The sequence below is a fragment of the Grammomys surdaster genome, unplaced genomic scaffold, assembly GCF_004785775.1.
Source record: "Grammomys surdaster isolate TR1022 unplaced genomic scaffold, NIH_TR_1.0 124554, whole genome shotgun sequence".
NCBI classification, from domain to species: Eukaryota; Metazoa; Chordata; class Mammalia; order Rodentia; family Muridae; genus Grammomys; species Grammomys surdaster.
The window spans coordinates 209,834-233,368 of NW_021619536.1; the positions used below are offsets into that span (position 1 = coordinate 209,834).

Genomic DNA, 23,535 nt, shown 5'->3' on the forward strand with positions numbered 1-23,535 from the left:
TCAAAGAATTGACAGTACAATCTACAGACACATGTGGATAGACTATGAGAAAGGAGACAATTTAGGGGGAAAATCACATTACAAAATGTATTATACAAATAAATTATACAGCATGTGCCCACAGACCTGAACCCTTTGCCAAGAGAGGAAAACTTTCTTTGGGCACAAAGATCCAATTGCTTTTGCCACATATGTTCATGTCATCCACAATGTGGTTTTTAACTGCTAAATTGTATCCTCTAAAAAAAAAAAAATCCCTGGAAGTCATAGGTGTTTCCAGTCAACATCAGTAGCATGGTGACCTTAGTGATGCCTGAGGGATGTGCTTGGTAATCTCATCTGGAGCTCATTCGCAACTGGTGAATGATGACACTTTCTATAAAGAGAAGAAAGATATGGCATTTTCAATTAAACTCAAGTAGTTGACGTGAAAACCAGTACCACACCATTTCAATAAAAGACTGTAAATGTTAAACAACAAAACAAAAACAGGTACATGAGTCCAGTAACAACAGCTCTGCAGCCTTGGCTATTTGAGGGTAACTTCTTTATATTTTCAGGTGTGCTTTACTTCCGAAGTAATTAAATCCCTTTCGGAACTACATCTAATATTTTTGTAATATTAGATAGATATTACTTAATGAAAGAACTAAACACAAATACGGTAATTGCTATATACAAGTCTCATGATGGGGAAATAGTTTCCTGAAGCTGTTCTCCAGCCAAACGCTCTCTGTTCTGAACAATGTCCACACATCTGTAACTTCTTTCAGTGCATGTGCATTGGATTGCTGATAAAGACATAGTCCCTTTGCATTCCAAAGAGGTTAAGAATTTGCTCTTTGGCTGCTGCTTTTTGCAGTTAACGTTCTAGATTCATTCTTTAGATAAATTACATTTATCTAAGTGAGTGTGTGCTGTGTGGTGTGCATGTTCTGCAGCACACCTGTGGAGTTCAGAGGACAACTTGCAGAACTTGGCTGCCTCCCTTCACCAAGTAAGTCCCACGTTGTCAGGCTTGGCGGCAGACATTCCTCCTCACTGAGCCACCTCACAGGTCCTATAAATCCATTCGTGTCCTTAAGGCTCATTATTTTGTGTGTGTAGGTGGGTGTACATGTGAGTTCGGAGGATGACTTGTGGGCATTGGTTCTCTCCTTATACTATATAGATCCAGGGATGGCCCTCACGTACATTTACCCACTCAGCCGTCCCACCTGCCCCTAATCCAGCCTTACAATAAATTTCAAAGCTGACTCAGTAATTAAAGCAGTCCAGCAACATTACAGACATTTAGTATTACTGTTCGATTAGTTTTCCTTTTATATGAGCCTTGATGCCCTCACGAACTTGGATCATCACATTTTTTTTTTCATCCAGTCGTTTAGAAACCATGTAAGGAGGTGGTACCCTGCGGTACGCCGAGGCAGGCAGAAAGCTAGCATGATGAGAAGACACAGTTCTCTAGCCACGGAGCGTATGCAAAGCAGAAGAAAGAAACTCATGTCAGCATTTGCGAAAACACGAAGAGCAGCTGTTGGGAAGCTTGACTGAGGCATGCTTGCCTAGAGCTTGAAAGGCTCTGAGCTCCTTCCTCAATAATTCTCTCCCAGCCCAGTACTCCCTCCCGCCCCCCCCCCGCCCCCGGAAACAATAACAGATAGCATTTCCACATATTATTTTCACTTTAATTACAAGTTCATACTATCTGAACTTTATTTTACTTATGTAAATATTAACTAAATTGCATTTCACCGTAGACACAGTTCATATTAAGTGCATGGTAGACGATCCCTACAGAAAATGCTTTTGGATTTTGGTTTCATTAATTACCTCTTAGCGCCACTAGGTGGAGATATTTTCATTCCCTTTCTCAGCCTTTTGGCTTGAGTTTGACTTTAAACAAAAACAAAGTTTATATGAGGAACAAAAAATATCTTATACTTAAGACTGTTTACCAATAAAGGCTTCCCACAGCTTAAATAATACACATATTAAAAAGTAAAAGTAAATATATACATGATTTTCTCTAGACCTGAAACTCTTTTAAGAAAGATCTCTAAAAATATATCTATCTTCAAGCCAGAAAAGGAAAAGCACTTACTATTATGTAAAAGTCATCATCTAAGACGAAAAATGCTATTTCCTGGTCATGCTTTTAAAATTATATAATATTCACCAAAGAATCCTCAAGAGACCTGTGTCACAAATCCCTTCCACAGGATGTAAGTATCTTCCCATTTTCTCGCTTAAGGAATAATAGAAACAAATGTTAGAGAGGAATCCAGAGTCATTCCTAGTGTGATGTAACTCAGAATGCTTGTTCTCTTCCTGGGTAAACAGTGAAGGTTCCAGCAATCACCTCAAGGTCCCCTGCTGGGCTAACATTTTTCAGCTTTCACAATTCCCGGAGACTCTTTCTCCTAACTCTAGTGCTGTACAGTCCAAAAGCAGCAATCTCCTTAGAATTCATATTTGGCAAAGAGTTGGCAGAAGGTTTACACAAAGGAAACAATATCATGGTCTCACTATATGTCCTCATTAGTATATGTAAGTTAGCAAAGCAGCAATCAATGTATAAATATAATAGATTGTCAGAAATACTCATAATTAAAAATGTCTAGTATCTGTAACTTCTTATGGTCTCTTTTCCCCTAAATATCAAATGAATTCAAATAAGAATCACTCATCTAATACCCAATGTTGGAGACAGAATGGACTCTTGTAAGTTGTCCTGTGACCAATTTATATGTTCTATGGCACATGGACAGGAACAGGTACACATGCGTGGGTGTGTGCATGCATACGTGTACATACACACACACACACACACATGGAGGTGGGGGAGAAATAAATGCATAAGTAATGTAATTTTTAAAACTTATTTCAACTTTGTTGTTGTTGATGGTAACAAACTTGGCAAATATTTTCCATCTCTTACTAGGCTTCTATTTTGTCCAAGAAAAGGACCCAAGTATCAGTCACTTATGGTCTCTGAGGAGAGATTATTATGACCAGGCACAATTACATAAGAAGTGTCTCTTTCTATAAATACATCTGTGGATTATTTATAATTTGTCAGGTATTTAGTAGACACCAAAGAGCAATAATCACAGTTAATTACCACCTGTCAGCAAACTCAAAATAGCAAAAACACTTAAATTTGGAGCCCTCTAATACCCACTTACCAACATAATTTTCTCTTTTTTTCTAATTGAAAGAAAAAACTCTTTAAATTTTGAATATCATATGCATATAGATGACACTGGATTTTTATATACTTTTGACGATTTACCAAAATATAAGCATTTTCCATTTCTCCCATTTGTTATCTTGCTGCTTTCTTCTTAAGAAACTTGGGGTAACACAGTAAACCCATTATTTGCTATTCTGACATTGCTGTGAGAAGGCACTAACTCATTCTTTGATTACGCTAGCTGTTAGATAAGTTCCATGCCAAAAAAAAAAAAAAAATAAACATATCATCGATTTTGAATTTCGCTTCACTGCAGACCTTACTTAGAATCCATCCTCTTGTGAGTGGTGTTACAAGACTTCTAACCACCCAGATGGCATGGATTCCAAAGCCAGGTGAATGGGGTGGGGTTTGGGGAGAAATTGAATGCTGGAATGAGACTTAACAGCATGTTGTAATTCTGCTTCTTCCTGAGAGAGGGCGTTGGCTACAAAGTGAGAAAGATATCCTCCCTCAAAAGGCATGCTCTCCCTCCCAGGAAGTGTGTGTCTAAGCTGCCAAAATATCTGCAAGGAACTCAGCATTTTAAAGAGTCCCCTCTAGTCATTTCGACCAAACCAGTATAATAGCTACATGCTAGGCTCACACATTAAAGGCAAAGCATGGTGGCACCTCATCTAGTGGCATCTAGTGGGGGGATGGCTTTGTCCATAGGAAATTTTACATCAACTTACAGAGTACCTGTTCTTGTGGCTGCTGCCCCACAAGCCTGCTCACAAGTTCAGTGACTTGCTTCCTACCAGGGACTCTGGGAAGGACCCATATCAGCTTAGTTCTTCCCCTTCCCAAGCTTCTAAACTTCAGCTTTGAACTTGCTGCACTGGAGGTAACTTACCCACCTGCAGAAATGCCCTACAAATATCTTGTATGCCGTTTAGAAGGGAGAACGCCTAGCTGTTTGGGTGTTTTTGGGTTTTTGGTTTTGGCATTTCCGAGTTCCATGAACCACATCGGGATACAATCCTATTATCACATTCAGAACCCATGATAGAACATCTGTTTTAAATAGGAAGTTCAATAAACTTCCTCTGTTGGCTTGGACTTGTCCGCCTTCTTTTGGATTCAGCTCAGCTAATTAAAAGTACTTCCGATAATCAGTTCTGTCGTTTGTTCCAGAAAACTTTTGAACCAGATGATATAATCTCTCTTGGGATTTCATAACCATCGGACCCTTTATCTGATTCCTTCCAAAACTCTTCCTCCCCTGACATCAGCTCACCATCTCTCCAGGTTCTAGGAGTCACCAATAATTATGCCTAATAATATATTTCTCAGGGGAGCAAATCCCAGAACAAGTAAATCTGAATTGCTTCTTGCAAATATAACATTCTCTATAAATAAAAGATAAATTATGGGAATAAGTACATTTTAAGCCCACAATGCCCCAGTTTCTGTTCTTCCAGGCACATAGGCTAAATGCTTAAATCTGTCTTTAAATTTAGAACTGTTTGGGTGGAGGTTCTAGAAAGATGGTTCAGCAGTTAAGAGTGCTTGCCGCACTTGTAGAATACCAGGGTTTAATTCCTAGCATTCACACTGTGGCTCTTAACCTCATGTTACTATTGTTCTAGGGCAGCAGCTCTCAAGCAGTGGGTCAAAACTCCTTTGTGGGGAAGAGGTTGAACAACCCTGTCACAGGGGTTGTATATCAGATATCCTGCATATCAGATATTTACATTATGATTCACGACAGTAGTAAGATTACAGTTATGAAGTAGCAATGAAAATAACATGGTCGGGAGTGGGGTCACCACTACATGAGGAACCATATTAAAAGATTACAGCATTAGGAAGGCTAAGAACCACTCTTCTAAGGAATCTGATACCTTCTTGTGACCTCTGTGTGCTCCTGCACACATATGGTACACAAACATGCAACCCTAAAATAAATTTTAGAACTTGGGACTGGGAAGACAGCTCAGTCCATGAAGTACTGGCTGGAAAAGCATGAGGACCTGAGTTTGATCGCTGGAACAAATATCAAATGTTGGGTGTGATGGTGTGCTTGTAGTCCCAGCACTAGAGAGGCAAGGACAGGTGACTAGATCTTGGGTGCTCACTCTGGCATCATAAGTGAGCACCAGGTTCCAATGAGATAACCTGTCTCAAACAACAACAACAACAACAAAAACAACAACAACATCAAACAATGTGGGTGGCTAGGTATGGCTCTGCAGCACTGGCTGCTCTTCCAGAGGACCTTGGTTCACTTCCAAGCAACCACATGGTGTCTCATAACCATATGTAATTTAGCTACAGTCCAGGTCCTCTTTGGCCACCACTGGCACCAGGTATTAGAGTGCACAGTCATACATGCAAACAAAATACCCATACACATAAAATAAAGATTTTTAGTTATACTATAGAGGCAATTATTTTCAAGGGGTGAGAAGGACTGATCTGGGACATCCCGCCTGTAGGCACAGCAATGGGCAGCACAGGCTGAATGAGGCCATGGAAGGTTGACACATGGGAACAATGAGATATATCTAGCCCCTCTAGTTCTAGAACCTGCTTCAGGAAGGGCACAGGGGCTCTTTCTGTAGAATATATGGAAAAGTGCATTGTGAAACACAGAACATGGGTGTATTGGTACAGAGACATGAACGATAAGGAATAAGAAAAAATGGGGTCCAGGGCCTGGGAGAGAAAAGCAAGTCAAAAGATTTGAAGCACAAGTCTGTTGACTAGAGCTAGGTTCCTGGAACCTGTGATAGAAAAGAGAGCATCAACTCCTGAAAGTTGTCCTCTGACCTCTTCTTGTGGGGAAAGAGAAGAGAAGAAGATGAGAGGGGAAGGGAGAGGAAAGGAGGGGAAGGGAGGGGAGAGAAGGGGAGGGAACCAGTCAGAGGAGAGGTGAAGCTGGGTTCAGTTCAGGCAAAGGGACAGCAGCTGGGCAGCAGTCTTGGAGGACAACCCGTCCAGCGTGAGGGAAGCAGGGTCTGCACCAGGAAGGCCTCTGGGAGGAAATAGAAAACTGCTGTGTTTAAGTGTCGGAAAACTTACTGATCAGTGCTTGGCAGATCAGATGGAATGTTTGGGAGAACTAAAGTAGATGCATAAAAAAACAAACAGATGAGAGATTAAAGCAACTATTCCTTGGAAGAAGTGTCAAGGGGAAGAAAACACACTGCTAGTGTACAACCGGGCTCAGCAGGGAAGTATATTCAAATTTCCACTGCATACATTGTACAAACACTTAGACATATATAAACTCTTATATCCAAAGGATAATGTGGCATGACCATGTTGGGAGGATGGTTAGAAGGGAAAAGTTAGAAGCCTAAATGGCCACCACCAAGACCATAATAGGAAGACAATATACCTAGAATCTGGAAATAAGAGGCTAGAGTACAAAGACATTACTTACAAATATGGAGAAAAATGTTTAATGAAGTGGGTAAGAGTTGGAGAAAAGTGTCCCCAAGGAAAACCTTGGGTCAGAAGGAAAAGTCAAGAATGACTATTCTATTTCTTCTACCATGGACTTGGGGCTTAAACATCAAAGACAATGTGCATGAATTAACTTTTTAGAAAGAAAATGTTGAGGCTGGAGAGATGGCTTAACAGAGGGCTGAAGGTCAGTTAATGCACAGCACCACCAAAGATGGCAGCTCGTAACTACTGTTAGCTGCATCTTGGAGAGACCCAACATCTCTGGCCTACGGAGGGCACCTGCTTTCAAGTGCTCTTATCCACACACATGCACACAATTAAAAACCATAAAATGTAAAGTAAATAAATAAAAACTATAAAATGTTAAGGATAGGTACACAGCATGAGAGCAGAGGCAAGGAGATGTAAACTGTCCCATCAATAGCTTGGGTAGACATAGATGGGAGACAGCAGGAGCTTCAGAGGTCTGCCTGGATGAACAGAAAGGGTTGCTAAACTAGAAGATGCTGGAGTATATTTATAGCCTGTGTAGACTGGCAAGTAAAAAGGAGAACCTGAGGCTGGGGGTATTTTACAGTTGTAGAGCACTTATGGAGAGAGGGAGGTGGAGAGAGAGAGGAAGAATGAAGAGAGAGAAAGGGAGGGAAAGGGGGAAGGAGAACAGAGATCAAGAGATAACCAATGATGAGACCCTGGCAGATGTGGAAGGGAAATACCACATTTGGATGGATTTTAAATCTCCCCTATGCCCATCTCTTTGTTACCCTCATATGCTTCTCTCCTCCTCCTTTTCCTCCTTTTCCTCGTCTTTATTATTGCTTTTTTATTGCTTCATATCACACTAGGGCATAACACCGTTCCACAACTGCCCAGCACAGGACCCCCTCAGCATCCCATCCTCCTCTCACCGATAGTCCCACAAGTTTTGCCCATCACAGAAGCCTCATTCTTCCTCGGGATTCTGAATTCCTGAGAAATCCAAGTCTTCTTTACATCTCATACTCCTGAGCATGTTTCATCACTGAAATTACACTCTCCTTAGGCTACACCTGAATGCTGGGTCTTGATTTCGTTCTTGGAAACAACCAAGTAAGGGATCTGCCAGCACCCTTGATGAACATGCTAGCATCTCAAGAGAGATCCCACTGCTTCCCATTAGCCTGTCCTGCAAACCTGATAGGAAGTCGGTAAGCCCATTTAAGGAAGTGACCTAGATATGAAGTTCACAACATCGATGTGACAAAGATGCTGCAGTAGCAGCCCATAGCAGAGCATGACTGGGACCATGAGTGGCAGGCAGTCACCACCATGGCATCCTGAAGCAGTCAATATAGTTAGTTGATTCACAGGCATGGAAGACCAGGATCTCCTCTGTAGCTGTGTGTGTTATACTAGCACATCCCTAGAAAACATTATCACAGCGAACTCTGTGGAAATGACATGTGTGTGCCACCTCTTAGAGTTTCTCACTGCAGGATCCAAACAGCAGTTGAGCACATTAGCCATCATGAGACCGCTTTTATTTTAGCATATACAATAGGGTTACCGACAGAAAAGGGTCTAAGGGTTTAGGTCATTCACTCCTACAAAAGCACATTAAGTAACATCCTTAAAAACGTTTACCAGTGGGATGATGGAGTCAGGCTGCACTTAATCTTCCACTCCCTGTCCCCTGTGCATTCCACCTCTAATGTGTACTTTGAAGCAAAACTATCCAATAAATGAACAGCTGCTTCTAAAATTACAGAGAAACATCCCCAGCAGTTAACTTTTTGTCATTTCTGAAGTGACTGTGTATTGTTTCTTAGCAGTTGTGCGTTGTACATGGCTCTATGCCAGATCTACACACATAAACACCCTGTAAGTTCACTGTTAAGCCTTCCTAGGCGCTCTCCCCGTGGTGACATGGACTTCCAAGAGGAAGTGATGTAGCTGTGGTGTGTGGGCAGGTAAAAGCAACAGGATCAGCAAGTGACGCTGAGATTGTAAGTCACTTAAAGGAGGGCAGGTAGAGACAAAAGGAACACAGGGGTTGATACTGTCATTGCTCCAACAAAGTGTGTCATAGAACAGCAACACTGAATGCCTCATGAACACAAGATAGTCACTAGTAAAACCATGACTGTCCTGTCTTTGAAAGGTTGGCTGTCCATTGATAAGAGTAGAGAAAAATCCCTTAAGAAACACAAGTCAGTGTTCTAACTGGCAAACTATCTTGCTTAAATTTGTCCAAAGATCAAACATACATATTAGCTGATCTCTACTTTTCTTTGACCTCCCAGACCCAGAATTTTGGGTTGTTGTTAACATGGTTGCTACACATATTTAATATAAATGCTGAGAACCAATAAGCAGCAGGTGACAGATTTACCTAACGTGTGTGTAGATGACTGGGGGCAGAGACATCTGCCATCATACATACAGTTCAATCCATGTTCTGCGAGGTGTAAGGCATTTGGTGCAGAAAGGAATGCAGAGGTGTTTCTTCATCAAGAGACACACTGGTTCACTCTGAAAACTAAGCACACATCTTTTTCCAATTTGCCTTTCTTAAACACCAAAAGTGTGTGCTATCTCTCGTGATTTGGGAAAAATGTAAGAATTCAGAAACGGAAATGTACAAATCTGCAAGTCTGTAGTTGCTCTAATTTTATAAGGTTCATTCATGTGGCTCAGATATTTTGGCAATGGCATGGTCGGCATGAGACAGTGATATGCTAAGCTGTAGTTTACCAGCCCGAGCTCATTTGTGGTTATATGACCATGAAACACAAAATCCCCCTTTTCAAGGTTAACGTTACAGAACACGGCACTCTGTATCTACACTCTGTTCCATGCTTACTAGAGCATGCGTAAAATTAAAGACAATTATTCAAACATGAGTAAAACTAGCAGTCATAAAAAGTCCTTCCCCACACCTCACATACTGACAGGCGCGCGCGCGCGCACACACACACACACACACACACACACACACCAAATCATGATTTGTTCTACATCTGCAAATAGAATCAGCACTTAACTGAGGAAAATATTAAATTCAATTAAGCTATGGATGATGTCACTTTTTCCTTGGCATTAGAATGTCTACATTTGCTTTCTGCTGTGTTTTTATTCATCACTATTTCTGTTGAGCTTTGAAAGGGCCACTTGGCAGCTCTGTTCAATAACTCTACAATTTCAACCAATTGCACACTTGAGGAGAGTATAACCTGATCCTCACAGCTCAGAGTTATTGTCTAGGAGATCTCTGGGAGCGGTCTGAGGTGGCCACAACTTTTAGAGTACACACAAACACACACAAATAAATCAAACTCTCTTTTTCAGATTCCACAGTTCATTTCCATTTTATTTCATGTTCAAATTGTTACCTAAAGTCATATTAGGGGCTTTTGTTTTTCCAAAAATTTAGAGACCCTTGCAATAGCTCTGAAGTATTTTTTCTTATATCACATATATCAAACTCATGATTTTGAGAGTGCATAATGACAATTGTTAAATTCTGTCTTATTTCAAAATATTTTTCTGTTTTGAAAAAAAAATCGTAGAACTAAGTCTATTAAACTAGGCTTACAATTAGAAAAACTAGAAGCCAGTCTTTGGAAGCATGTAACGTGGTCCCTGAATCTCTCTGGTGAAGACACTGAGGGCTTCATAACTCGTGAGCTACATTGGATGGGGCCACATGCTAGAAGTAAACTGAACTGGAGGCCAGACCCTGTCTCAGGACCAACATCTTCAACAAAACATCCAGCAAAGAGCAATTTTGTTAATTAGTTCGATTCCCTTGCATTGAAACAAATGCACAAAATGGGGGGGGGGAACCGCATGGCTATTAGATGGTTATTTTATAAACAAGATATTTAAAACTTAAATTAGTAGTACATGTAAAGGGTTGGCACAGACAGAAGAAGGTTTGTTTCCACAGCAGCAGTAGCATCCTTACAACATACCCCCTTAGCCACTGCCCTCAGCCCTTCCCCCCTCCAAGAGAGGCAGTGCTGCTGGCTGCAGATTTCTTCAGCTCTATTTTCATAGACTGAGTCTCAGCCCGAGGCTGGAGTTTGGTCAGATTTCCTGCTCCTGGGGCTGCCACTACTGGCTTTCCAGCTTTCATACCTTTTGACATAGGAATGCGGGTGGGTGTAGGCCGCTGAGATGACCCATCTTGTCCTGACTGGAAGAGAAAACACAGACAAAAGGGACATGTTGGTGAGTTTGACCAGTTTTGCCCTAATCCTGTGCATTAGCATAATTCCTGCCACAAAGGGGTATTCTCAACAACCCATCCTAGGGAACAGGACTGAGAAAGCTGGAGTCCACATCGAACTGCTCTTACTCCTGCTTTCTTGAAACATCTAGCCAGGCGGTGGTGGCGCACGACTTTAATCCCAGCACTTGGGAGGCAGAGGCAGGTGGATTTCTGAGTTCGAGGCCAGCCTGGTCTACAGAGTGAGTTCCAGGACAGCCAGGACTACACAGAGAAACCCTGTCTTGAAACACCAAAAAAAAAAAAAATCTTCCCTCTCAAACCTTAGTTCCCCTCTGTTACCCGGACAAAGTGCCAAGGTCTCCATTCTGCCCTTTCAAAGGAAGGAAGTGGCTCTATTCACCTGTTAATGACCTCAGACTTCTTCTGTTGTGCACTCTGACCACACCCACCCCTTACAGTGTTCCTCACAGAGTGCATTGCTTGCTCTGGTCTCTGAGTCTCACCAATGCTTCCAAGCTCTAATGACACCTTCCTTTCTCTTGATGGTTCCTCCATCCCTGCCTGCCTCTAGATGCATCACCATGCCCTAGTCCCAGCCTTTTATTAGAGTTTTCACCTTTACCCCCAGAAGCCCCTTGCTTGTATCCCATGCACACCCTAGAGTCTCTATCCGCCAGTCCCTTCTGAAGTCCAGATCAGATTTCCAACTACTCAACAGACATGGACAGCATCTCCCAGGCATTTCACAAGCATCACACTGCTTATGTCATGCCCAGCAAATCTTATATTTCTCGCCCTAGTTACACAGCAAAGACTGGGACCTCCAGCCACCATCTGCATGCATTCTGCTGTGAAATCTTTTAAATTCTTCCCTGCCCTCCTCCTTTAGAGGCATGTTCCTGCTATGTAGTCTAAGCTGGGCTGAAACCTACAACCTTCTTGCTCATGTCCCCAGTGCTAGAATTACTAGCATATACCACCACACCTGGTTCTCGGTTCTATTTTCAGTATGTCCCTGTGTACACTGACACATGCTCTTTGTAAGATGTTGTTAAATAAGATACAGATTTTGGACATACAGAGTCACTTTTTGTTTAAAAGATTTTAATATGAAAATCTTGCAGTCTTCATTTTGGGATGAAGAATGGTCATTGCCATACCTAATCACCCACTGAACATTTACACTGTAGAACTACACCTGGAAGCAGTTTTAACTCTGCTATGGACTGTTTGTATTTTTAAAATATTTTGAACATTAAAAAAATTCACATTTTAAACCTTATGATTCTATAACACCATCTCAGAGACAGTCTTTGTAAGTATGTTATGATGGCGTCTCCAAAAATTTCCATGAATAAATGAAATACTTCCTTAAAATTTGTTCGATTTATCAAAATGTGATTTTTCACTTCTAGGTTAAGATCCTTATTATTTCTATATAGGTATCCTTCCCGGGAACATCTGGATGCATCTACTCACCACTGATTGGGTTCCTCGTGTGGATGAGGTTGTGACCGGGGTAATGGTTATAGTGCTGGTCACTTTGCTAGCACCAGGTCTTGAAGAGAGGTGGTTCCTGGGAGAGCGAAGGACTGTGCCAGTAGAAACCTCCTTCTCGGCTGTCACGCTGACAGGCCTGACAGTGATAACTGGACTCACGCCTTCAGCTGCAGGCCCGGGAGATCGTTTAAACTGAGAACCCAGGTGGATGTGAATTTTATTGTCTTCCGTGGTGATGATATTCGCGTTGGAGTTGTACTTCCGCACGGGGGTTGAAACAGTTTGTTTTTCTGGGGTGACTTTGAGGACAGTCCTTCCCATAGGTACTTCCTGAGATTCAGGAGAAACGGAGATTTCAGGGGGAGCTGCAGACGTTGACACTGTCATGATCTGGATGGGGGACGCAGGCCTGTCTGCAAACGCGCACCTTCCACTTTCTGGGCTCTTCTCTCTGGAAATAGTAGTAATCGTGACAGGGGACATGGCTCGTTCTGGGCCGAGAGTAGGATCTGCACTTTTGGGCTTTTGCGACATGACATTGGGTGATGGAATAATGGTTATCCTTGGTTTCTGGTTGCCTAAGGTAGGAATGACGGTGGTACTAGAGAAAAACTCTTCAGATGTGGGGCTTGTGATCTCCAGGGTAGCAGTGCTGTTCTCGTGATCTGGTGTCACACGGATGTGCAAGGGCTGGCCCTGCTTCGGTGCTAGGACCAGCTCTCCCGGGTGCCCTCCACCCTGGTTTGGCCTAGGCCCTTTCTCCTGGGGGGCGGAGGGGCCGTTTTCCCTTTTTCTCATCCAAGGAATCCATGACTTCCTCATGGTGAGCTCATTCGCTGCTGGGGGATACCTGTCGAGGACCGAGGACCGTTCCATGGGTTTCTTCAGGCCTACCTGTCGAAGATTACTCATAATGTGATTTTCTTCCTGGAAGGATTTGCGAATGAACACAGCCGGCGTCTCCTCCTCCGCAGCATCCCCGCTCACCGCCTCGGTCTGCACCCCAGTGGAGGCCACAGGCACATCCATCATCCTTCGGCCATTCCCACTAGGCCTGAGGGCTCGGCTGTAGCGCTTGGAAAGCTCCAGCTCTTTGGTCAGATTGAGGACCTCCCTCCCCATGTTCTTGTTCTTAGTTTCTTCTTCCATAAATCTTTGCTGAAGGACCGAATAGTCGACTTGGAGCTGAGACAGCTGATCTTCTTTGTTCATCAGCTCGTGAATCTTCTCCTTGAGAGCCTGCACCTCAGCCTGCAAATCACGACTTTTAGCCTCCTCCAGCCGAAACCTGTGTCGCAGCTCAGCCTCCTGACTCACAGCCTCCCCTTTCTCTATGGCTTTGTTCTTGGCCATTTGGTGCTTGATTTCTTCGAGCTGCTGGGAGAGGAAGTTTGCCTTATCCTGCTCGGTTCTGAACTTCTGCTCCAACTGGTCATATTCGTCCTCGGTCTTCATCAAGTCTCCCTCCACCACCTCCAACTGCTGGAGCCGCTTCTTCAGCCTCTCGATTTCCAGTGTTAGTTCCCTGATCTTATTGTCTTCTGGGCAGGTGAACTCAGACGCCTTGCATAACCTACCTCGGTTTATTTCCCTCTCCACCTCCTCTATGCCATCAAGCCGCTTCTTTAGTAAGTCAACGTTGCAGCTCAGTTCACAGGACCTTTCTTCTTCGCTCCTCAGTTTACCCATCAGTTCATCCCTCTCCTTTGTCAAACTGTACACCTTCTCCTCCATTTCCGTCTTGAGTTTTAAAAGCTTCTTGCTTTCCTCGATTAGCTTTTCAGTCACATCCATAACTTTCCCCTGCTCCACCTTAAAGTTTTTATTCAATCCATCCACTTTCCTCTCTTCTTGCTTTATTTTCTCCATCATATTCTTCCTCTCATCCACCAGCATCACAGTGAAGGACTTCAGCTTTGTAAGGTCATCTTTGAGGCTTAGCTCAGCCTTCTCCAGTCTACTCTCTGAGCACTCGAGTTCTTTGACTCGACTCTTGACCACCTCCAGCTCGTTCAGCAGGTCCTTGGTAAGGTTCTTCTCCTTCTCCAGGTTCAAATGGAGCTGGGTGCATTCCGACTTACTCTGGCTGAAGGCTTCCTCCAGCTTCTCCAGTTCAGACATCCTCTTCTGCAGTTTCTCCACTTCTAGTCGAAGTTCCTTACTGTGGTGTTCTTCCTCTTGGAGCTTCTTCTTCAGCTCCCGGCACTGGGCCTCGGTTTTAGTGATCTCTTCATCCTTGCCCTCCATCTCAAGCACGCGCTTGCGCAGACTTTCCACTTCCGCCATGAGGCTGGAGTTTCCACACTCCCCTTTGGCAATTTTATCTCTCAGCTCCTGAAGCTCTTCCTCTGCCTTCTGAAGACTTTTATTGGTCTCTTCCAGCTCCTCAATCCTTTGCGATAAGCCAACCAGTTTGAGTCTAAGTTGCCTGTTGTGAGATTCTTGATTAGCCAATTTGGCATTCATCTCTTCGTGCTCCTGGGAAAACCTCGAGGCCTTGTGTTCGAAGTCCACTTCTAACTTGAGCAGTTTCTGGCGGTCTTCCTTGGATTTGTAAGTGATGGCTTTGAGTTTTTCTTCCTCCTCCCTCAGTTTCTGAGTGAGGTCCTGGACTTTCTGACTCTGCAGGCCCAGCTGCTCGATATGCATCTGCCTCTCATCCACCAGCATGAGTGCGAAGGACTTGAGTTTCACAAGCTCATCTCGAAGTTTGTTGAGCCGCTTAGCGTTTTCCTTTTCTTTGCGGGCTTGGTAAGCCTTTTCTTGCTCAAGGAGCTTTTTCAACCTAAAAAAAAGAAAAAAAGAAATGTAAGCCCTATATTAAGAGAGTAATCATCAAATACAGTCTTAGATAAAGAACTAAAATGATGTACCATGATCCCTTTATAACTTCAGAATAGTATGACTTGCCAATGGCTATCAGCAAAACTAATGAGAAGTCAGGATAGCATTTCCCCTTGGAGAGAGGCAGTGACTAGTAGGGTTTAGAGGGCACTAATTTCTATTTTATGATTTGTTTAATTATGTCTTTTATAAGCTGAGCATGTGACATGAGTACCTTAATTTGTGCAACAAAAAGGACTTTATATAATGCTTTCTGTATTCTAGGAATTAGTGTACTTTATCCTAACAGGAAGCCTATGAAAAAAAAATGTTGCTACTTCACCTTCATGAGGTGAATGGGACACAGAAGCACATGTAACCTGTCACATACACACAAGTCACAATGAGCGGCAGTGCTGGCAGCCAGCTCAGCCAGCAAGCAGGCCTCCAGAATTCCTATGTATCACCTCTGCACCATCAACTTCCCAAGAGAAATCTACTTAAATAAAGGAGAGACTGGAACGGAGTGCACAGGTCTATTATTTTGAACCTTTGAAAGAAACTAAGCAGCCGGGTGGTGGCGCACATCTTTAATCCCAGCACTTGGGAGGCAGAGACAGGCGGATTTCTGAGTTTGAGGCCAGCCTGGTCTACAGAATGAGTTCCAGGACAGCCAGGGCTACACCGAGAAACCCTGTCTAGAAAAAAGAAAAGAAAAAAGAAAAAAAAAAGAAACTAAGCAAGTCAGGCGTGGAGGCACATGCCTTTAACCTCTGCTCTTGGGTGGCAGAGGCAGGTAGATCTCTCAGTCTGAGGTCAACCTAGTCAACAGAGGGAGGTTCAAAACAACCAGGGCCACACAGAGAAACAGAAACCCTGTCTTGAGAAGCAAACAACAAATGACACTGAAACTATGTAACTGTTTGATATGGAGGAGACAAAGCTTGCTTTCTGATACAGAAGCTGCCCTACTCAAGCACTTCCACCTACATAAAAATTGGCAAAGATTTGGTCACTTTTACAATTTAAGCATCTTTTTTTAAATTGACGATTGTTTAGAGAAGAAATCTAAATGATGACGAAAACAAACAAACAAAAATGTAGCAGCCACAGGAATTGTATTTTGTAGGAATGAACTATGCTTTCTCCGTATTGTTTATGTCTAGTCTCAAAAAGGAAGAGGGATTTATCATTCTTGTGTTGGTCAGTTAACATAGCAATTCTTTAAAATTTGGATGTCTGAATGCATGTTTGTCTGTGCATAAACATGTACACATGTGTCATACTCCCTGGAGCTGTAGTTAACAAGCATTTGTTAAGCACCAGCTTGTGGTACGGGTGCTGGGATTCAAAGTTCAGTCTTTATGGCTACACAAAAAGTGCTCTAAACCACTGAACCATTATCTCTCTGGGCCTTAACATATTGTTAACAATCATCTCTGAAGGCCCATAAAGCAGAGTTAAAATCATTTACCAGGGTTGGAGAGATGGCTCAGGGGTTAAAATCATTTACCATAAATCAGTTTAAGAATACTCTTCAGAAACTGTTACGTTTATAAGAGGTGCAAGTTAAAAAACCACTTGCATGTGTTTAAGTACGTTTTATTCTTTCAATATATTTTACGGCCTTATTATTTAGAATGGTTTATTTCACGCTTATGACAAGATCAGATGCTAACCAAGTATACAGAAAATGTCTCTCATTGCCTTGTGCAGTAAATATTTGGGAATATTATAAAAACTACTTAAAATCAATTGTCACATGATTACTATAGAAATTGCTATGGTGCTGTCTAAGAGGGTTTTTTGTTTGTTTGTTTGTTTGTTTGTTTTTCTTTTGTGGGACTTATTGAGTGTATTGTTCCATTTAAAACAAAATAAAAACCTTGCCTTTAAATCCCACAGATTGCCATGAGTGACATTCCAGCCACTTTGCTGAATGTCTCTTGGCATGAGTAGAAGGGCATTTTGTTAGCCGTTTACTCTTATTGGGCTTACAGAATGATTTAAATATGATAAACAAACAAACAAACAAACAAACCTGCTTAGTAACCTAACGCATAAGCAGGGGAAGCAGGGGAGCCCAGAATGGAGAAAGATAAAAAAAAAAAAAAGAAAAAGAAAGGGACACAGACATTTCCCGATGCAGCTTGTGGGGGGGAGAGGGGCAATGCTAACATGAAAACTTCTTCTAGGGACATAATGTTTGAGGTTCTGGAGAACTGCTATGTCTTAATACATACCAAGAAGTTCACTAATGCTCACAACAATTTCTACCTTTGGCAATAGTTAACTCTACAGAAATGTGGATGAATGGATAAAATATTAGATTAGATTAGATAGATAGATAGATAGATAGATAGATAGATAGATGATAGACAGATAGATGGTTCATCTGTAAAAGTGCTTGCTGCCAATCTTGATGACTTGAGTTCAATCCTCAGAATCTACAAGGTAGAAGAAAACAAAGGCAAAAACAAAAAATCTGCTAAAAGTTGTCCTTTGCCTTCTATGTGTATGCTGTGCACACAAACAAGTACAAGTGCACAAACACACAAATAAATAATGTAATGCAATGAAAAACATAAAATATAGATGCTCTTTAGTCAACTTATTATAGGGTATAGTTAGGTAAAGATAGAAAAATGTTTCCTGTGCAGTGTGTTGAATGCTTTTTTATTTCACTTAATTCTCATTTTGATTGTGATAATACCATTTTTATAAATAAGAAAAATTACTGAACTTAATCAAAGACACATAATCAGGAAGGGCAAGTTAGGATTTAAGTTAACTCTGTTTGAGCAAACATTGTATTTTAATACCAATATTATTCCTTAAAGAGTACTGACTGGACAGATCAAATTTACAAGACTTGGTTTAGGTTAACTTTACCCTGAATGGGTCAATCTATCCTGCCATTGTCAAGACCCCTTTTAGATTGTTTCCTTCGCCCGATGCTTAAGCTTATACCCTGCATTGTGTCAATGAAAAAATGACCCCAATCACTAATACAAAGTCAGGTCAATGCACAAGGCTTGCCAAATGCTCTCAGGATCGATCTCCCTCCTGCTGTCAGCCCTCCATTCACTAGCATGGACACTGCCATTCAGTTAGCTCCTCTACCCACTGGACTGTTCATTCTTTGTTTTTTTGGAGCTCACACTCTTCTCCTAATGAATATCCCTCATGTCAGTCTTTTTAGATATTTAGGCCCAAAACTTTTTTTTTTTTTGGCCCAAAACTTTTTTATTTTAGTTTTTATTTTTTTTAGTGGATAGTAATTATTTAATTTTTTTTAAAATCAAGTCATAATTTTCACTTATTCACACAGGGGTTATAATCATAAAAAGGCAGGATGTGGGGAAGGGGAATGACACTGGAACATGGGTGTTCAGGGGGAGTACAGATATCTTTCAGAACAGGGTATTTGCTGGGTGAAGGTTCAGGGGACAGGTCACTATGACTCTGCCTATGATTCACTTGTCCTTATCTAAGTTGGTGTTATACGCCAAGGCTACCTGTTTACAAGGTCTATGACTACTCAGGCTGGTAAATTTCCACAAAAGCTGCCTGTTTACAATAGCTTATAGCCATCTGTTTCAATGTTTTTCGACAGAGACTCAAGACTTTGTGTTAGCATGCATGTATGTCAGGCTTATTACTGATTTTAGGCCTATGGCTGATTTTAGTAGGCCCAAAACTTAAAGGCACTTTGTATTCTTCTCTCTTCTATTCCCACATTCATTTTCTTGGTAAGTCTTATCATCTCCATCTTCAAAATAAGTTCCAGACCCAATTACTTCCTGTCTCTGCCATTCCTTAGATGGATTGTTTGCAAATCCCTCCGAACTGACTCCAAGTTCCCACTCTTACCCACCCTTGATCTCTGCTCTTTCCAGAAATCTGGGTGATTTAAAAGGGGTTGGGAGAGAGACAGAGAAAAGAAGAACAAACTAGATTTTACTACTCGGAGAAATAAGAGAAAAAGGAAGTGGAAACATGTATGGCAAGGTCAATTTTTTAATGTTTGACATAGATGATACAGATACGGCTAAATATAGATGATTTAGGTAAATAGAGATGGTATAGCTATATGCATATGTGTACATGTGTGAGAGCACTTAATAGTCTCTTTTCATCTCACACTTTTGTTTTCCTTCATAACAATAGTCCAGTTGATAAAAGACTCAATGATAGCAGGCCATTATTAATAAATAATGGCATGACACACATCTACAATCACTGTTAAAATAATGGATGTAGGTAACTCTTATTGATGACCCTCAGAAGAGAAATTGCCAGACGCTGTATACATACATTCATATCACCTGTGAAATATTCTTATTGAGAAAGTAGAGCCTACTTTGTATCAGGCTCCTATAACTGATTAGTAAGTAACCAGAAAGATCAGAGCAAGAAACTAATGAATGACATCATGATGATGAATCTAAGACATGGGTAGTTTATGCAATAAGAAATCTAGTTTCTTCAACAAATACATTTTAATATTTTAAAAAAACAAGAATCATGTACAAATTAAACTAAAATTAAAAGCATATAAATCATCAATGGTTATCTATAGATTCAAATAAATTTAGACGATATAGCAATATAATCTTTCAGATTCATATTTAAATTTCATGAATGAGACAATTAGAAAATTTATATTGTTGAGGAACTAGCAAATTTCAGATTTGACTGTAGATCTTAAATAATATTTTTCAAAAAATTTATCTTTTAGAAATACATATTGAAGTATTTATAAATGAAGTCTTAAATGAATGTGAGATTCATATCAACACACTCTGACAGGAGAAGTGGATAGAAGCAGGCTGGTGGGGAACGACTGACTCAGTGCTGAAGCTAAGCAGTGGGTACACAGGGGTTCAGCACACTAGTCATCTTACCTTTGCAAATCCTTGAAACTTTCCATATGAAAGTCTTTAATTCTCCTGTGAATTTTTAACTCCTACTTGTTTCCCCCAGTTTCACTTCCCTTCATCACTGATATTTTAAACATCTTTAGAGCATCATGGTATTCTGTTGTCTGTGGTTATCAGTCTTCTATTAATTTTTATTTGATATAGTCTAACTTATGCTTTAAAAATATTCTTTATGGGCTGGAGAGATGGCTCAGTGGTTAAGAGCACTGACTGCTCTTCCAGAGGTCCTGAGTTCAAATCCAAGCAACCACAGGGTGGTTCACAACCACCCATAATGAGATTCGATGCCCTCTTCTGGTGTGTCTGAAGACAGCTACAGTGTACTCATAAATAAAATAAATAAGTCTTTAAAAAATATTCTTTATGTTTCAATCCACATGTATGTGTGAATTTATCTTTCTTCCTTTTAAAAAAGATTTATTTTATTTTTTATTAGATATTTTATTTATGTTTTAGATGTCATCCCCTTCCCCCATTTCCTTGTATTTATTTTATTTATATGAGCACACGGTCGCTGTCTTCAGACACACCAGAAAAGGACATCAGATCCCATTTTAGATGGTTGTGAGCCACTCCCCCCCTCCCATTTTTTTTTACAAAGGATATATTCTTTCAAAGAATAATAGAGAGGTTAGGACCAACTCTATGATTGAGTCTTGAGAAACATTCATTTTTGAATGTTTGAGTTGAATGTTTGAGCAGTTATGAGTCTGTTTTCCTTCTGATGTAGAGGCTTGTATCCATCCTTACTCTCCTTGAAAATATATGATACAAGATTTCATTGGTCTTTTCCCTCAAAAGCCTTGATACTTCCACTTTTCAACCATTTCCCCAAGTACCAATTGTCTCCTGACATTTGTAAGATTGGTCTCTTATCAGCATCCCCGTTGTGAACTGTCAATGTTACTGAAATCACCCTGGGTTTGTTCTGGACCACATCATCCTAATTCCCACTCTTCTCAGCTTGATATTTTTGTGCACCGCCCCATACTCTTCATTCTCCTGTTATGTCTGTCTCTTTAAAGGAGACAACAGGTTTAAACTAGCAAGGGCATGATAGTAATTAAAGATGAATGAACGTCAAAAGAGTCAACCTTGCGTGCAGTCTGAAGTCTTTAAACACAATGCATTTTTCCCTCAACTAGAGAATAGTCCAGAGCTAAGCAGCTTGTTCACATGATGTGGCATGGCTTTATCAAATGACTGAAGAAGAAGAGACTCTTTTTAATAACTTATGGGCTAGAGAGATGGCTCAGAGGTTAAGAGCACTCACTGACTGTTCTTCCAGAAGTCCTGAGTTCAATTCCCAGCAACCAAATGGTGGCTCACAACCATCTGTAATGGAGATCCGATGCCCTCTTCTGGTGTGTCTGAAGACAGTGCCAGTGTACCCACATACACGAAATAATAACTTACAGTAGTTCTTCAAATTAGTGACTAATATAATTATCCAGAAATAAACTAATATCCTTAATGGGCTGCTCAAGAGTGGGCTGAGGGATGGTTATTCAGCTTCAGAATTGGATCTCACCTTCATCTGCAACATTAACATTTTCTTCATCACGGATGTGTGTTTCTATAATATAGTATATCTTGATTCCAGATATTCTGGCAACTTCTTGATGTTTACACTAACTTGAGTATCTCCTAACATGAGTTGCCTCTCCCTAGTCCTGGCTCTGACAACTCAGAGCTGGAGAGCCATTTTGTAAACATAAAGAAATGGTATATGTTCATAATAGGACACAAGCTTCTGACCTTTATAGGTTTACTAAAATTAAATTTTTATTTATTATGTATGTGTGTGTGTAGTAGATGGGGGTGAAGGCATGGCATGTAATAGAGGTCAGAGGACAATGTGGGGTTGGCTCTCTCTTGCCACCATTGTAGGTCACAAGGATTGAACTCTAGTCATCAGACATGGCAGCAGGTGACTTTACCAGCTGACCCTGTCCCCCCAGCTCATGTCCTTTGTGTTTGTTTTGTCTTTCCTTGGTAGTAAAGATGTATTTATAAGACAATTATACACTTTTCCTTTTCCTCTTCGTGTGAAGACAACTACAATTTAAAACCATCTTCTCTAAATCTATGATCCTAGGCCACAGTAAAGAGCCAAAGAATTTAGTGACACAAAACCAAAAGAGAAGAAAAATTTATAGTCAACTTCTTGCTGGCAGCTTCTGTGAGTTCCTCTTACTTCACTATGGACAGTCCGTAGTCAGTCATAATTTTATATTGTAAAACCGCAGCCACTAAACTGAAAAATAATGAGCAATGTTATTTCATATAATTTGATGGTATAATCCAAGTAATTTAAGTAATAATCCACAGATCACCTTGAAATTCCACTCCATAGGTACATCTGCAGAGAAGCAGGAGGAGGGGTGAGGGGATGGGGGTTCCTGGGTGGGTAGGGGATGGGGTAAGGTGATAACATATGAAATGTAAATAAAACATCAAAGAAAACAAAGAAAAAAGGAACAAGAAAAATAAAGGAATACTGCTATTAAAAAAAAAGAGTTTGAGGACTTATATGTAATTCTGCTCTAGAATAGACACATAATAATGTGCCTTAAGGTCTAGTTACTAAATTTTTTTTAAGAAATCATGTGATGAATAATGTTGGTTGTCAATTTGACTACATCTAGAATTAACTAAAACCCCAAAATGGAGGAGCACACCTGTGAGGGACTTTTGCATAATTTGAAGTAGAAAGATCCAGATTTTGACCAGGAAGATATACCTTTAATCCGGGTCTTTAAACTGGTAAAACCCACCTCCAATCTGGGCCTCATTTTCTGCTGGAAGCCTATATACAGACATGGAAGAAAGAAACTTTAACTCTTTGCCTGCTTGTTCTTGCTTTGGTAGCAAATACATTCCTTCACTCGCATAAGAGCCTAATTCCTTGGGATTCCAGCATGTACTGAAGACCAGCTGAGACATCTAGCCTTGTGGATTGAGCAAGTACTAAATTCTTGGACTTTCCATTCATAATCAGCCACTGTTGGATTAGCTGGACCATAGCCTGTATATCATTCTAATAAATCCTCCTTTGTAAATACACACACACACACACACACACACACACACACACACACACACGGAGAGATATATTCTATATGTTCTGTTACTCTAGGGAACCCTGACTAATTAATACAAAGCTATGCATTTTGGATTCTATGTAAGTTAGACAAACAGCTCACAACAAACTAAACTGATTAGGACGTTAAGCCCATAGCAATTTATCTTTAAAATGTACAGGTGGCAGCAACTTAAACACACATGCACACACACACACACATACACACACACACCACTTACACAGATAGTAGCAAATTATCCTTCATAAAGATTATAGGATGTATTACTTGCTGCTAAGCACACTGTCTATATTTACACAC

At 40.9% G+C, this 23,535-nt stretch overlaps 1 protein-coding gene across 2 annotated transcripts in view; it reads right to left on the reverse strand.

Moving 5' to 3' along the window:
• Positions 1–311: 311 nt before the first annotated feature.
• Filip1 (filamin A interacting protein 1) overlaps positions 312–23,535 on the reverse strand; it is an 86,005-nt gene continuing 62,781 nt past the window's right edge. Inside the window, exons 4-6 of one of the 2 annotated variants that reach the window (XM_028784661.1) lie at positions 12,345–15,150; positions 10,772–10,829; positions 312–376 (exon numbers count right to left, since the gene is read on the reverse strand). In XM_028784661.1, coding sequence (XP_028640494.1) covers positions 336–376; positions 10,772–10,829; positions 12,345–15,150 — 2,905 coding nt within the window. In that variant the 3' untranslated portion in view covers positions 312–335. Of the gene's footprint in view, positions 377–9,975; positions 10,830–12,344; positions 15,151–23,535 lie in introns of those variants that run through there. The other variant, XM_028784662.1, reaches the window with a different exon arrangement.